Below are 14,484 nucleotides of genomic sequence, written 5' to 3'. Positions count from 1 at the left end.
TCATGGTATGCTTTGGACCAGTTCCTCAGCTAGTGTAAAGTGACTTCAGCAAAGCTATGATCTCTGTAAGTGGAGAGATCTGGCCTTTGAACTTTGTTGGCCCAGGATCAGAATTCCCCAAAGAGCAACAAACCCAGCACATTGGCCAAGTATCAATCTACCAACATATCTCCACTTCTGTTCTTGGTTAACCCTTATAGAATAGGTAACTGATTATATCACATACTAAATGTTTTCTACCTTCAGTGCTAAGTAGAACATGTGGTCCACTTCCATAACTGAGACTGTTAATCTTCTTTCCACATAAGGCTTCTAATTTCTTTGGTACTATGGTGCTTTGATTATCTCCAGTCCCCAAACAATTACTACAGTTTAGTCCAAACACAAACACCTGGGGGGAAAAAGGGAAAAAAAAAACAATTTGCATTTTAAACTATTTAGATTCATATTTATGGAGAGGGAGAGAGACAGATATAGATATATAGGGTGAAATCCGACCCTAGTGAAGTGACCGGGAGTTTTCCCATCAACTTCAACGGGGCAAAGATTTCGTCCATAGAACTTTACTGGGTTCAAAGGGTTCTACAGCTAGTTCTAGATTCAAATTTCGATTTTTGTTTAATACACACAGAAGGAAGGTTTACGAACCCTAACGGAAATTATTCTACTGAAATCATAGGTCTTTAAATGTTTACGGGAGCGTTTTTAATTGCGTTTTGTACGCTTTAAAGTCAGGCATCCAAATATCTCCTCCTCTTGGGTGCCTAAGCTTATTTAGGGCAATGCACTACTACGACTTCTTCCATAAAAAAGCTGTGACCATTCTATTTTGATTCAGAAAAAAGTTACTTAAATTTAAAAGGATACCTCTAATGGGCATATCCTGGACTGGAGATTCCTTTTTATTACAGCTGCTATACCCAATAGCGATCTAAAGGATAGTAAGTTCTTCTAACATTTGTCATAATAATTGCCCGGTTATATTTAAATGTGTGCTAGCATAAGAGATCCAAGAAGTGAAACTGACCAGTCTAGTTCAGTTGTCCGAGTGAAAAGAAATGTAAAGAGACCCAGTTTATGTAGCAAGTTTTTATTTTTTCCATCTTTTCTAATCTAGGACATTAATAGTAATGAAAATAATTTTTGTTGTTAAGAGTGTTTTATTGTGACTCCTTTTACTCTCTTCCCAGTTTTGTCCCCATGCAAGATTTCAAATATTTGCAATTCATTTCCGCCACATTCATTCACAGAATGGGACACAGATTCATGCATAGTGTCTTTTGTAGGCTGCTTATTTACAGGCTTTCAAAGGGGTTAGAATTACATCCCAAAATAGATCAGGTATTTCATTTCCTTATAGACTTACCTCATCATTATGGGTAATGTATATAGCTTCATTGGCCGATGTGCCAAATACACATGCTTTCCTAATAGATGCTATTTCTTGAGGTGAAAGCAAGGTAAATATTGGCCACTTTCCTACATCCACCATGACTATGTTGGGTTTCATATAATTCCTATAAGAAAGTTGACATTTCTGCTGTAAAAAGGGGGGGGGAAACAAAAACAAACTATTAAAAAGGCTTATTTTTTGTTTTCAACAGAAGGCACAAGATATTCTTCTTTAGAAAAGAAAATAGCACTTAAAACTTAACTACAGAGACATAAGTCTCTCTGATGAATGAATATTCTATTCCTATTTAAGATGTGTAATCATACAACATACCAAGGAAGAACAAATAGCTAGTCCTAGACAGGATATTAGAGAAATGTCATTAAAAACAAATACCTGCTGGGCTACTTTGAATTAATAACTACTGAAAAAACCCTGATAAAGACACCGTTCTACTTGAAAAATCCATATGTTGATAAAATATGCAACCTAGCAAGTATTGCCTTTCAGGGGCAGTATATTTCTGAGCTTTATTTTGGACCTTATTTTCTTCTGTATTACATTCAATTCTCTTGTAAACGTGAAACAGTATTCCAAGCCTAGATTCCATTTAAATAAAAACAAGCAGATCTTAAAGTAAAATATCTGTCTCCTATAACGAGTGTGCAATCCCAGTTTAATTCTGGACAGTGTGAAATCCCAATATATGCAAGTAGCACACGATGCCAGTTTGTTAGGGTTTTTTGTTAAAGTACTGGGGATGTCCTGGGGACGGGGGCTGATTTAAAACTTTCCTTGTGGACAAAAATAACTATTTTTGAGCATGGGAGAATTACAGCACAAAACCATGATCTGTTTGCTTCAGACTAAATGAAAAACATTGGAGAACTCTGTGCAGAGCAACTAGTCATTACTGGTTAATTGGGAAACACTTTGGATTGCGTTAGAACATTGGAAGATGGACAAAAGTATCATCAAATCTGCCAGAGAAACAAGATCACTCTGTATAACTTACAAATTTCTACCACCCTCATCACCTCTAGTTTGCGCATGAACACTGTGTGGATTCAAGAAGGAGATAAAAATACTCAAAAAAAGAAGCAACTATGCAAGATGTTTTAGATCTGATCAGATCCTCACACAAAAGAAAAGTCATGTTAGCACTGATGCTCCAAAGAGATTCTGCTGTTAGTATTTCTCCACATTTATGTGACATGCTAGTATTTCCTGGGCACAGATCTGTGCTCTCACCAGAGCATTCCATAAAATGACAGCACTATGGTACGCACTGGTCATGTATGACCCAGGAACCTCTTTGTGCCAACTAGAAAGGGGCACAGAGGGGTGCCTAGATGTTACAGGGACCTCCTGGGTCTGGAATATACATTCTAGTTCACCAGCAAGTCTCATGTGAGGTCCGAAATAAAAGCTGCTGTCACACACTGGTCATCAAAATCATCATGAAACATGTTGTTAAGGGGTTACGTGTGTGTGTGTCTATAGACAGACATACACGCACACACAAAATTATGTTAAGGTCTGTATTTTGGAACTGATCTCCAGCAAAGAGGAAATACAGGTTCTGTCAGAAGAGAAATTGTTATCTAGCAGTCTGAACTATACAGTGCTTAATTTACAAGTAAACAAAGGGCCTCTTCTCACCAGTCTAAACTGAATGATAATGAAGGACTATGAAAGATTCAAAAGATGAAAGTAACAGGAGGAAGCAAGCAGTGAGAGAGTAGGGGAGACAACCCTATTCTGACCTGGACACTGGAGCGTAGCTAGGGCGGGAGCGGGGCAGCGGCCGCTTCCCCACCGAGCACAAGTGGCGCCTTTTTAAATTTTTACTCACTTCGGCGTCGGGTCCTTCAGTGCCGCTGAAGACCCAGAGCGCCGCCCGAGCCGCCGAACAAACAGCTGGAGCACCGCTGGGTGAGTACAAGCGGGTGGTGCCTTTATCATTACCGCTTCCCCTGTTTTTTCCACCTGGTTACACCACTGTCTGGACACCCAAGGTCTGCTCTAGTAATTTGGAGGACAAAGAAGACACCCTAGCATCCTTCACTATGGAAGCAAATGGATAATGAGTTTGCTTCATGCAAGAGGGATCTCAACCACACTTAGTTGAAAATGCTGGAAAGAATCTTGGGTGAGACTAGCTTCTTTAAACAAGATATTCACCTGTTAGTTATGTTTAGTCTCTAGAAAGCGTTTTACGATTGTTTTATATGTAACCATTTGTTTCCAATATTCTTATTCACTTCAATGTCAGTTCTTTAACAGTAAACAGATGCATTTATAGTGAAAAAAATTAAGTGTTTAGCAAAGCTGTGTTCTAAGGTATAAGTTGGTGTTCACTGTTCCTTTGGGAACAGTAGGCCTAGTAATTCTGAGTGCTCAGTGGATAAGGGGCTGGGCACTACAGGGAATGCTCAGAAGACTCAGGAATTGATGTATGCCTATAACTACCTGGTACAGACACAGCAAGGCCTGCAGAGGTCTGGATTGCCAGAGGCTGATGATTTCAAGGAGCTGACCCACAGAAGGTCCAGACAACACTTCCTAATGCTATGGGCAGATGGTGGTGAGGTGCCTCATGACCCTGAGTACCGACACATAGAAATAATACTGTTAACATAATATCTATTATACCTAAAAGACTATGTTAAAAGAGTTAAAATTGCAGAGTCAAACACTCAGTTAAGAAGTGCAACCTATATCCTGTCCTCCTCAGCTCCTATCCAACCCCTTCCAGCTGCTCCCTTTCTTCCTCCCCCACTTTCTGGCTCCTGCAACCTCCCACCCCACAATCCCATTTTCTCCTCCCTCACTCCTCCCATTTCTCATCCCTCTGAATTCAAGACAGGCTTTCCCCCTTACCCCACCCCCCTGTCCATGCTTCCCTGCTCTCACTGCTTCTACTTCGGGTGCCCAGGAAGAGAATCCCCCTACTCCCAGTTCCTGATACCATAGCATTTCAGGACACCAAGAGGAGTAATTGCAAGAAAAGTCCTGCTCAGTCCCTGCAGCCCTTAGCTGGAGCATGCTTAGTGCATAAAGAATCTTCAGAAGACATAGCTTCCAAACTTACAAGTCTGAGTTTTTTCAAAAATGTGTAACTTGGCCAAGTTTTGACTATTTTCCACACAGAGTAAATGAAGGTTAGTTACTTGTAACCATACTTTATGCAGAGTCAGTCAGCAAGTTCACACTCTGGGGATGCGCCAACTGGTGCAGCTTGGCTAGTGGAACTTCTGCTATCAGGGTCGATTAGAGTGCTCACATGCCCTTCTCCCCACTTCCCTAAATATTCTAGCCCATTCTGAGGGCATGGCTATCAAAAGGGCTTGGTGACACAAGTGGCCTCAGTTTCTTCCATCCCTACTACAGAATCCAGTGATAACCTTAATTGGGACTCCACAGAAGAGGGGAAGGTGGGCAGGGAATGGAAGTATGTAGAGTCCATCTCGAAGAACTACAGTTACAAGTAACCTCCATTTCCTTCAAGAATCCTCTGAATATTCCTACTCTTGGGATAGTTTGGCAAGGAGTACATAAAAGGTGGATGTAGGAACACTGAGTCCTAATTAAACAAAACAACTGAAGCACCACTTTGGCAAACTGTGCATCAGATCTGGCTGCCAAATCTAAAAAGGCACACTGTTTAGTGGAAGTGTGAGCTGAACTCCATATTTACATATTTCAATAATGGGAACATGTCTACCATATGCTACAGATGTAGCAACTGCACTGGTAGAATGAACTTTAAGAACTGCAGGAGGAGAGAGTGAAGAACTTTTATAACGGTCCTCTATATACTGTCTGACCCACTGACAGGGAATGGGCAGAGACAGCTTGACCCTTGACCAACATATGATATAAACAATGTAGCAGAGGACCTAAAGTCTTTAGTTCTGTTCAGATCAGAATGCATTCTCTGTGTCTAAATAATGTAATTTAGATTTGCCCTTACATGCCCATGGTTGGGGAAGAATACTGGTAAATTTACACACTGATTTACATCAAAAGTCTTAAGTTACCCCAGATTCCTTCCTAAAGTGAGGTATCAGATATCTGTTTAGAAGTATCTGATCCCAGAGGCTTGACTGACAAAGTTTCTTGTAACAGAAGAGCCTGAAGTCTTGTCTAGCTCTGTGGGGCTGAGGAGGGCCCCAAATAGTACAGTACGAACAAGAATGCCTTTCTCCTAGGCATTTCAGCACTGAACATGCACATCAGATGTGGCGAAGACAGCCGGGCATGACAAACACCCTTTAAAACAATGTTTCTTGATCTTCAAATCTACCATGATATTGTATAAGTAACTTACTTTAAATTGAAACTTAATCTAAACCTATTTCTAAAACGAGCTTACTCTAAAACTATTAACTACTAACTAATCTAAGAATGGAAAGATTATTTTATATCCATGGATCCCTGCAGTCTGGAGAGGTCTGTGTACATTCACCGTTGCAGTTGGAAGGAAGTGAGGCAGCAACCAGAGCCATGCTCCCTTTTATAGCCACACCCTCAGAATGTGTTAGAACATTAAGGGTGCAGGAGGGGTTTGTGAACATTCTAACCCGTAATACAACCAGAACACTGCACTGTCCAAGCTGTCAGTGCAACTCAAGAGTGTAAATATGTTCAGGACACTTGAAGAAAAGGCACCTCCCCTGACACCACACAATCTCACTGCCAAATTTTGTGTGTCTACTCCAACACAAAGAAGTGCTAGAGCTTCTCAATTAAACGGATTTAAGCATTTTTTCCAATATTATGGAGAGACACATTGTTTGCTCAACTCACACTTGGAAATGAACTAACTGCTCTAGCTGAAATTTTTCAAAAATTGAATGAACAGTTAAAGTTTGCAAGAGTTACAAGCAGCTGAAAACAAGTTCTTATAATGGCAAGTATTAGGCGACCTTAACTACAGCTGGCCCTACAAGCTCAGCCTACAATAAAACAAGAGATTATGTTCCTCAAAAAAAAAAAAAAAAAAAAAAAATCAGATTGCGTAGCTACATTCTGTTAAATGCAGTATTATTGATTATAGTCCATCACAAAAGTTTCACAACTGTGCAGCTCTCAGTTATCAACTAGAGTTCTGACGCAGGAAGTCACTCTGAGTGAGCGGACCCCTGTATCTGTATGGAGCCTCAATGGAGTCAGTGGGTCTGCCTGTGCAGATTAAACACATCAACTACTAACTACTCCGACTCAGGAAGACTATTCCTGATCAGAAGCCAGAGTGACAGAAGTTGATGGTACTCAGAATTAAAGACATATGCGGTTGTAAAATGGGGAATACACTTGCCTCTGCCACGTAGAGAATGAAGAGTTAAATGTTCAGAACACTACACGAGGAAGTGCTATATAAAACCTAAAAATTACTTTCACATGAGATTAACACTATAAGCCAAGTCATGTAAATTATCTGGACTGGCTGTTTATGACTTTAGCACGTGGTCAAGTACCAAAATACAAATCTGAAAAATTTATTCTGGATGTTGCAAAATCTCACAATTTTAGGTGTTTTTCTTGAAGCCCCACATTCTTGAGTCAAGCTATTACATGAGAATCTCAGCTTTTTAAGATGAAAGTTGCTAGCCTGCCTGGTTGTGCAGGAAAGACTGAAAATGAGACCCAAGACTAAATGCTTGAAAAACAAAGAACCCTTTTTTTAATGTCATGATTGGTTGGGGCGAGACACAATATCTGAATACTCAGAGTCGACAATACTATTGTGCTTCATTCTGTGTTTACAGTCATCTTAGGCAAACTCTTCTTACCAGAGTTAGTTTACTGCAAAACCTCAAAAAATCCTTGAGATTTGGAAAGGAAAATTACATTAATTTAAATGTAAGAGAAGGCCCACGCCGAAGAGCCTGCTTTGTCCAGAGGACCTTTTGTAGGCTCAAAATGGAAGAAAGAATGAAAAGCAGATGCATGTAAATAGTTCAGTAGTTAGGAATGCAAGTGTCATCTACCACCCTGACCAGACAGTTTATAAAACTTTTAAAAACCTAACAAGACCCACTCTGCCACTGAAGCACTGTGTGACCTTGGGCTTGTCCCTTCAAATCTGAGAGACTTTGCTTCCCCTTTGTCTACTTACCTTGAGAGACAGTGAATCAAAGGCCACATTTATGATACAGAATTTTACCAACAAGTTCTCCATTGAGGATACTCTCAGTTCAGCTGCAGGAGCTAATTTGGCACTGATGGTAACTTCTGGCATCCTTACCTTACCTACAGGGAGGTCTGTCATCAATGCAGCTAAACCAATGGAAATGTTTCGGTGGAATTCTTTAATGCAGGGAAGTCCTAAATAAGCAGCCATCCTAGGTAAACTGTGACCCTAAGCTGCAGAGCAATGCACAGGACAAGTTTCAACACTCAGTTACTGTAAATAGTTTGTTATAGTTTTTTAATGTAAAAAAAGCTATGAAACCATGACAACCTTATCTCTAAATCTTTGACAAGATATTTAAAGGCTATAAAATCATAAGTATTCATGTACATGTTTTAAAGGGACACCTCCAACATCAGGTTAAAAAAAGTGACTAATAATGCAACCACCACCTAAAATTATAAGAGCAAAAAAGTTGTATGTTTATTTTATTTGTTTACTTTGTGCATTTGACCGTACTTTCAGTATACTCAGTTCGTCCTTTTGCCTTCCTGGATCTTCACGCAGTAACAGGAATATACACATTTAGCTGTTTTCCTACCTTTTTTTAAAAAAGGCAGAAGTTGGCAAACCTCTCCGCAGCGAATTTAGTACCTGAAACTACTTTTAATTCATTTTTTAAAAGTTGACTACAGCAAAGATTTTTCAAAAATAGTAGCCGAAAGTAAGACTCCTAAATTCATAGTAAGGCATCTACCTCATTTTCAAGAGCACTGAGCACCCAAGAGGAGGCTGCTAGATACTCAGCACTCTTGAAAAAATAGCATAGGTGCCCACATATGGATTTAGGAGCCTAACTTTAGGCTACTATATCTGAAAACTGTGGCCTAGATTTCAAGTGTATATAGTCTCTATATAGTTATTACTCATTCCACAAAAGCTTGTTTACAAAGTTCTTTCAAAACTAAACACCAGAAAGACCTACACATTACTGTAATTTATACAGCTAAACAATGAGCTTGCATTTAGACTCTCTTAATCAGTAACAATTATCTATTGGAAGCTAGTTAGTTGCCAAGATCTAAAAACCCTCAGAATCATTTACCAGCTTCGACAAATCTTTAACCTAGACTGCACACACAGCACCATACTTAAAATCACGCTCTCTCTTATAAACCATCACCTTTGATTTATACTGAATTCCTCTACCATTGCAGTCCAACATCCTGTTTACTCTATGTGAAGAGGGGAAAGGTCTATTCAGAGGATAACGTATCTCTTAGACCTCTCCAGCTGCAGAGGATATGCTATTTGTATTTGCTCCCAACTAAAGAAGCAGCTCCTGCTAGATACAAAATGGCAACCAAACAATTATATATAAGACTTTTACTTTTAAAACCAGTGGTTTTCAAACTGCGGGTCACAACCCAGTACTGTAAGACACTCGGTCGTGGCGGCTCTGGTCAGCACCGCCAACCAGGCCATTAAAAGTCCTGTCGGCGGTGCTGCCCAGCTAAGGCAGGCTAGTCCCTACCTGTTTTGACACCGCACTGAACCCCGGAAGCGGCCAGGAGCAGGTCCAGCTCCTAGGTAGGGGGAGCGTGGTGCCCATGGGGCTCTGCACACTGCCCAGCCCCAAGCACCAGCTCTACACTCCCATTGGATGCTGGGGCAGGCAGGGGGCGAGGTGTCTGTGACCTAGAGCCACGCGGAGCTGCTTGTGCACCTCCACCTAGGAGCCAGACCTGCTGCTGGCTACTTCCGGAGCACAGTGCAGTGCGGTCCGCGGTGCCAGGACAGGCAGGAAGCCTGCCTTAGCACCCCAACTGCGCCGCTGACCAGGAGCCACCCAAGTTAAGCCCACGCCCCAACCCCATGCCCCGATCCCCTGCCCCTTCCTGCACCCCGAAACCCCCTCATCCCCGACCCAGAGCCTGCACCCCCAACTGAAAGCCCTGACCCCCTCCTGCACCCCAACCCAAGCCCAGAGCCCCCCCACACACACACCATAAACCCCTCATCCCCAGCTCTGTTGGGTTGTGGGCATCAACACTTTTCTTCAACTGGGTCACCAGAAAAAAAGTTTGAAAACCACTCTTTTACACTATAAGTGCTTTAGGACAGATAGACAAATTTTAATTCAGCAACAAGCTTTGGGAGAGGAACATGATCAACTCGCTTGCTCAGAGGATTTTGAGTCAGGAATGCTGTAGCTCACAAAAGCTTATGCTCAAATAAATTGGTTAGTCTCTAAGGTGCCACAAGTACTCCTTTTCTTTTTGGGTTCACTGGTGTTATTCAGGAGGTCAGACTAGATCATCATAAAAGATTCTTCTGGCCTTAATCTATTAGGATTTCCTCCTACATGCATAGGTTTGGCAATCATGTACATTCCATTGACAAGCCATTAGGAAAGCTTTTCTTTTTTTTTTTTTGTTAAAAACTTTCTTCAGTAGATGAATTACTACCTTTAAATGTATTTGAGTTATAAAGATCACAGCAACAAACATAATTTCAACCCAGAACATGTTGCTTTCTATGAAATGGTGGTCTATGAAAGTACGTCTAAACTGCAAAAAACAAAAACAAAAACTCAAGGCAGCAAGTCTCTAAACCCCAGTCAACTGACTCAAGCTCACACTACCCGGCTAAAAACAACAGTGTAAATGTTTGGGCTGGGGATGGGCTCCAAAACCCAGTGGGGAAGGAGAGGGGTGGGGGAAAGGAGAGGAAATGAGGGTATTGGAGCTCAGGCTCCAGCCCAAGCCCGAATGTCTACACTACTATTTTAAGCACAGTAGCACAGAGCTGATCCAGACGCAGAGGCTTGCTGCCACAGGTCTTTTACTGCAATGCATACCCTTAGAATTCCTAGGAATTCACGGCTGACCTCTGAGTTTACTTGGCATATTTTCAGACAAACTACCCACATGATTCAAGAGATAGGCTCACATGAGATAGGCTCTTGTGCACACTCTATTTGGCACACAGAAGTAAAAAGACTGGAGGCGAACACTATAGGAATACAGACAAGCTTGAGCAATACAAGACCTCAAATCTACTCAAAGATGCAAAGTGCTATGGAAAAGAGGTTACAAACAGATTTGTCATGGAATGAAATTAAAGCTAAGTCTGCCTGTTATTTTCAAGAGTAGAAGGAATCCCTTGAGATCAACATTTTACACAGCAATAGCTTGAAAGGTATCTGGGCTCACTGAAACTTCAGATTCACCTTGCATGTCCAGGATTGATTGTCCACTGTTTTGTCAGTACACCTCTTAGCAGCCTTTATATTTTAAGGCTACCTCTAAACTACAAGCACTTCAGCAGCACAGCTGCAGCTATGAGGGAAGGGGTTTTTCCATTGATATAATTAATCCACCTTTCCAAGAGGCAGTAGCTAGTTGAACAGAAGAATTCTTCTGTTGACCTAGCTGCATCTACATTGGGGGTTAGGTTGAGCTAACTATGGTGCTCATGATGTGATATTTTTCTTCTAATTTTTAAGTACAGACTAAGCCTTTGTCTAGCCCCTTGCTCCGATACTTAATATTTTTACAAGTGACCAATTTATTTACCATCTAATGGTGCTACCACCTATATGATCAAAATATTTTAAAGAACAGCTACATTGTTCTTTTATTAACTGTAGCACTCCTAACATTAACTGCAAATTTGGAAGTCTCATTTTAAAACATTTACTTTAGAGTGCAATCTATTAATATGGATATTTCTTTTCTGGCTACTGTAGCAAGTAACTGAAGACACCAGTGTGACTAACATGCACTCTCAGGAGGACTAAAAATTTACTGGCCATTAAGATGTGCTATTAACCATAATTGCCTATTTTACTATATGTTGGGAACAGCCTTCTAAAATGGACTCCTTATGTACCCCACTTGAGCATCTCAAGCAAGAAAGATACCATACATTACTCAACAAGGAGTCCAGTGGCACCTTAAAGACTAACAAATTTATTTGGGCATAAGCTTTTGTGGGTAACAAACAAAAAACTGGTTCTCTTCTCTTGATCTTCAGTTTAGTTTTCTATTCCACATCATATAATCTGATTTTATCCACGGATCTCTGACATGGGATCTTGTCAAATGCTTTTCCAAAAAAAAAACAAAAAAAAAACCTAGCTCCATTATAGTCCCTGCATTTCTCATCCATAGTGGTAGTATTTAACAAGAACTCCAGCAGGTTATTCAAATATAAATTCCCTCTCTCTAAAAGTGTGATTGTCTAAGGCTTACCATTATTCTTCTTAAATTAGTTTCAAGAATTTTTTTCCCCTCCCATCACAAATGAGTCCTTTGCCTATAATTTTCTAGTTTCTTTCATGACCATTTGCTATAATGAAATTGTGTTTACCAATTCACAACCCTCAAATCTCTCTGAAATATAGTGACCAATTAAAAATTTACAGATGTCCTAGTTAACGGCTTCCTGCCTGCTAGGTGATATGAGAGTACAGTACCCTTTATTATGGTGGGTTTCCCACACCCACGTCACTGCAGTGGTTAGCTATTGCCAGTAGATGGTGCAGTTTGCTACAGTATTTTGTTATGAATTGGCATTTTTTTACATTAATGTCAGGGGCTCTTTTTGTTTTTGATTAAGCCTAAATTAATCAAACTTACTTTAAAGCTCATTATTTCACACTATCTGACCTACTGCTTTAACAGCTTTAAGAGCACCTAACTGTTTCTGTTAGTTTCTATTAGTTGTACACTACAAGTTCCTCTGTTGTTGAAGGAAAATTAATTCCCAACCTGGTCACAGGTCCATCCTTTTCCTCTCTAAAGATAGTATAAAACTTCCATACAGGGGAATAAAAACTTGTTTTGGAAAGATGTCAGCTTATAGTTACGCCTGTTATCAAAGTAATGTCCCACTTAGTTTCTGAATCCTCTGACAGTGGGTGAAGCAAACCTTCCAGGAACTAGTTGGTGTCCCTAGCCTCTGTTTGCCAGAAGCTGGGATTGGGTGACAGGGCATGGATCACTTGATGATTACCTGTCTGTTTACTCCCCTTGAGGCACCTGCCATTGGCCACTGTCGGAGAACAGGATACTGGGCTTGATGGCCCTTTAGTCTGACTCAGTATGGCCGTTCTTATGTTCTATGTAGACAATTTGCAATATATTATTTTTGTCCCACCCCTCACCATGTTCTAAATACAACCTCAGATTCCTGTGCAAGGCTCTTTGCGTAAATCATTTTTTATTTTTGCAGGAACAGCCCAGAGGAAACTACACAGCTATGAAAGCATAGGGATGAATGCACATCCTTCAGAATCCATCCATACTACGACAAATTGTGGAACAGGATAACACACTGTGACTTTGGCCTCACGCATAACTATTTCACATTTGGGGACAATGTATAACTTCAAATCAGCAGCACTGCTATGGGTACCCACATGGCCCCACAGTATGCCAACATTTTTACGGCTGACTTAGAACAACGCTTCCTCAGCTCTCATTCCCTAATGCCCCTACTCTACTTGCGCTACATTGATGACAACTTCATCATCTGGATCCATGGAAAAGAAGCCCTTGAGGAATTCCACCATGATTTCAACAATTTCCATCCCACCATCAACCTCAGCCTGGACCAGTCCACACAAGAAATCCACTTCCTGGACACTACGGTGCTAATAAGAGATGGTCACATAAACATCACCCTATACCAGAAACCTACTGACCGCTATGCCTACCTACATGCCTCCAGCTTTCATCCAGACCACACCACACAATCCATTGTCTACAGCCAAGCTCTATGATACAATCGCATTTGCTCCAACCCCTCAGACAGAGACGAACACCTACAAGAGCTCTATCAAGCATTCTTACAACTACAATACCCACCTGCTGAAGTGAAGAAACAGATTGACAGAGCCAGAAGAGTACCCAGAAGTCACCTATTACAGGACAGGCCCAACAAAGAAAATAACAGAACTCCACTAGCCATCACCTTCAGCCCCCAAGTAAAACCTCTCCAACGCATCATCAAGGATCTACAACCTATCCTGAAGGACGACCCATCACTCTCACAGATCTTGGAAGACAGGCCAGTCCTTGCTTACAGACAGCCCCCCAACCTGAAGCAAATACTCACCAGCAACCACACAACAGAACCACTAACCCAGGAACCTATCCTTGCAACAAAGCCCGTTGCCAACTGTGTCCACATATCTATTCAGGGGACACCATCATAGGGCCTAATCACATCAGCCACATTATCAGAGGCTCGTTCACCTGCACATCCACCAATGTGATCTATGCCATCATGGGCCAGCAATGCCCCTCTGCCGTGTACATTAGCCAAACTGGACAGTCTCTACGTAAAAGAATAAATGGACACAAATCAGACGTCAAGAATTATAACATTCAAAAACCACTTGGAGAACACTTCAGTCTCTCTGGTCACTCGATTACAGACCTAAACGTGGCAATTCTTCAACAAAAAAAACTTCAAAAACAGACTCCAATGAGAGACTGCTGAATTGGAATTAATTTGCAAACTGGATATAATTAACTTAGGCTTGAATAGAGACTGGGAGTGGATGGGTCATTACACAAAGTAAAACTATTTCCCCATGTTCATCCCTCTCCCTCCCACTGCTCCTCAGACGTTCTTGTCAACTGCTAGAAATGGCCCACCTTGATTATCACTACAAAAGGTTCCCCCCTGTGCCCCCTCTCTCCTGCTGGTAATAGCTCACCTTAAGTGATCACTCTGGTTACAGTGTGTATGGTAACACCCATTGTTTCATGTTCTCTATGTATATAAATCTCCCCACTGTATTTTCCACTGAATGCGTCCGATGAAGTGAGCTGTAGCTCACACAAGCTTATGCTCAAATAAATTTGTTAGTCTCTAAGGTGCGACAAGTACTCCTTTTCTTTTTGCGAATACAGACTAACACGGCTGCTACTCTGAAAAC

General features: G+C 41.1%; 1 protein-coding gene across 4 annotated transcripts in view; it reads right to left on the bottom strand.

Annotated features, from left to right (window-relative positions):
- The window catches only part of RCBTB1 (RCC1 and BTB domain containing protein 1), a 48,889-nt gene that overhangs the window by 28,201 nt on the left and 6,204 nt on the right, over positions 1-14,484 (bottom strand). For 2 of the 4 annotated variants that reach the window (XM_084635976.1, XM_084635978.1), the window contains exons 2-3: positions 1,367-1,540; positions 241-391 (exon numbers count right to left, since the gene is read on the bottom strand). In XM_084635976.1, the coding sequence (XP_084492102.1) occupies positions 241-391; positions 1,367-1,540 (325 nt within the window). The remainder of the gene's footprint in view (positions 1-240; positions 392-1,366; positions 1,541-14,484) is intronic. The other 2 variants (XM_084635977.1, XM_084635979.1) reach the window with 1 other exon arrangement.

The sequence above is a fragment of the Lepidochelys olivacea genome, assembly GCF_965140295.1.
Source record: "Lepidochelys olivacea isolate rLepOli2 genome assembly, chromosome: 1".
Classification (NCBI taxonomy): domain Eukaryota; kingdom Metazoa; phylum Chordata; order Testudines; family Cheloniidae; genus Lepidochelys; species Lepidochelys olivacea.
Note: the sequence above shows the minus strand (reverse complement) of the source record. Positions and strands in the feature narration are given on the sequence as shown.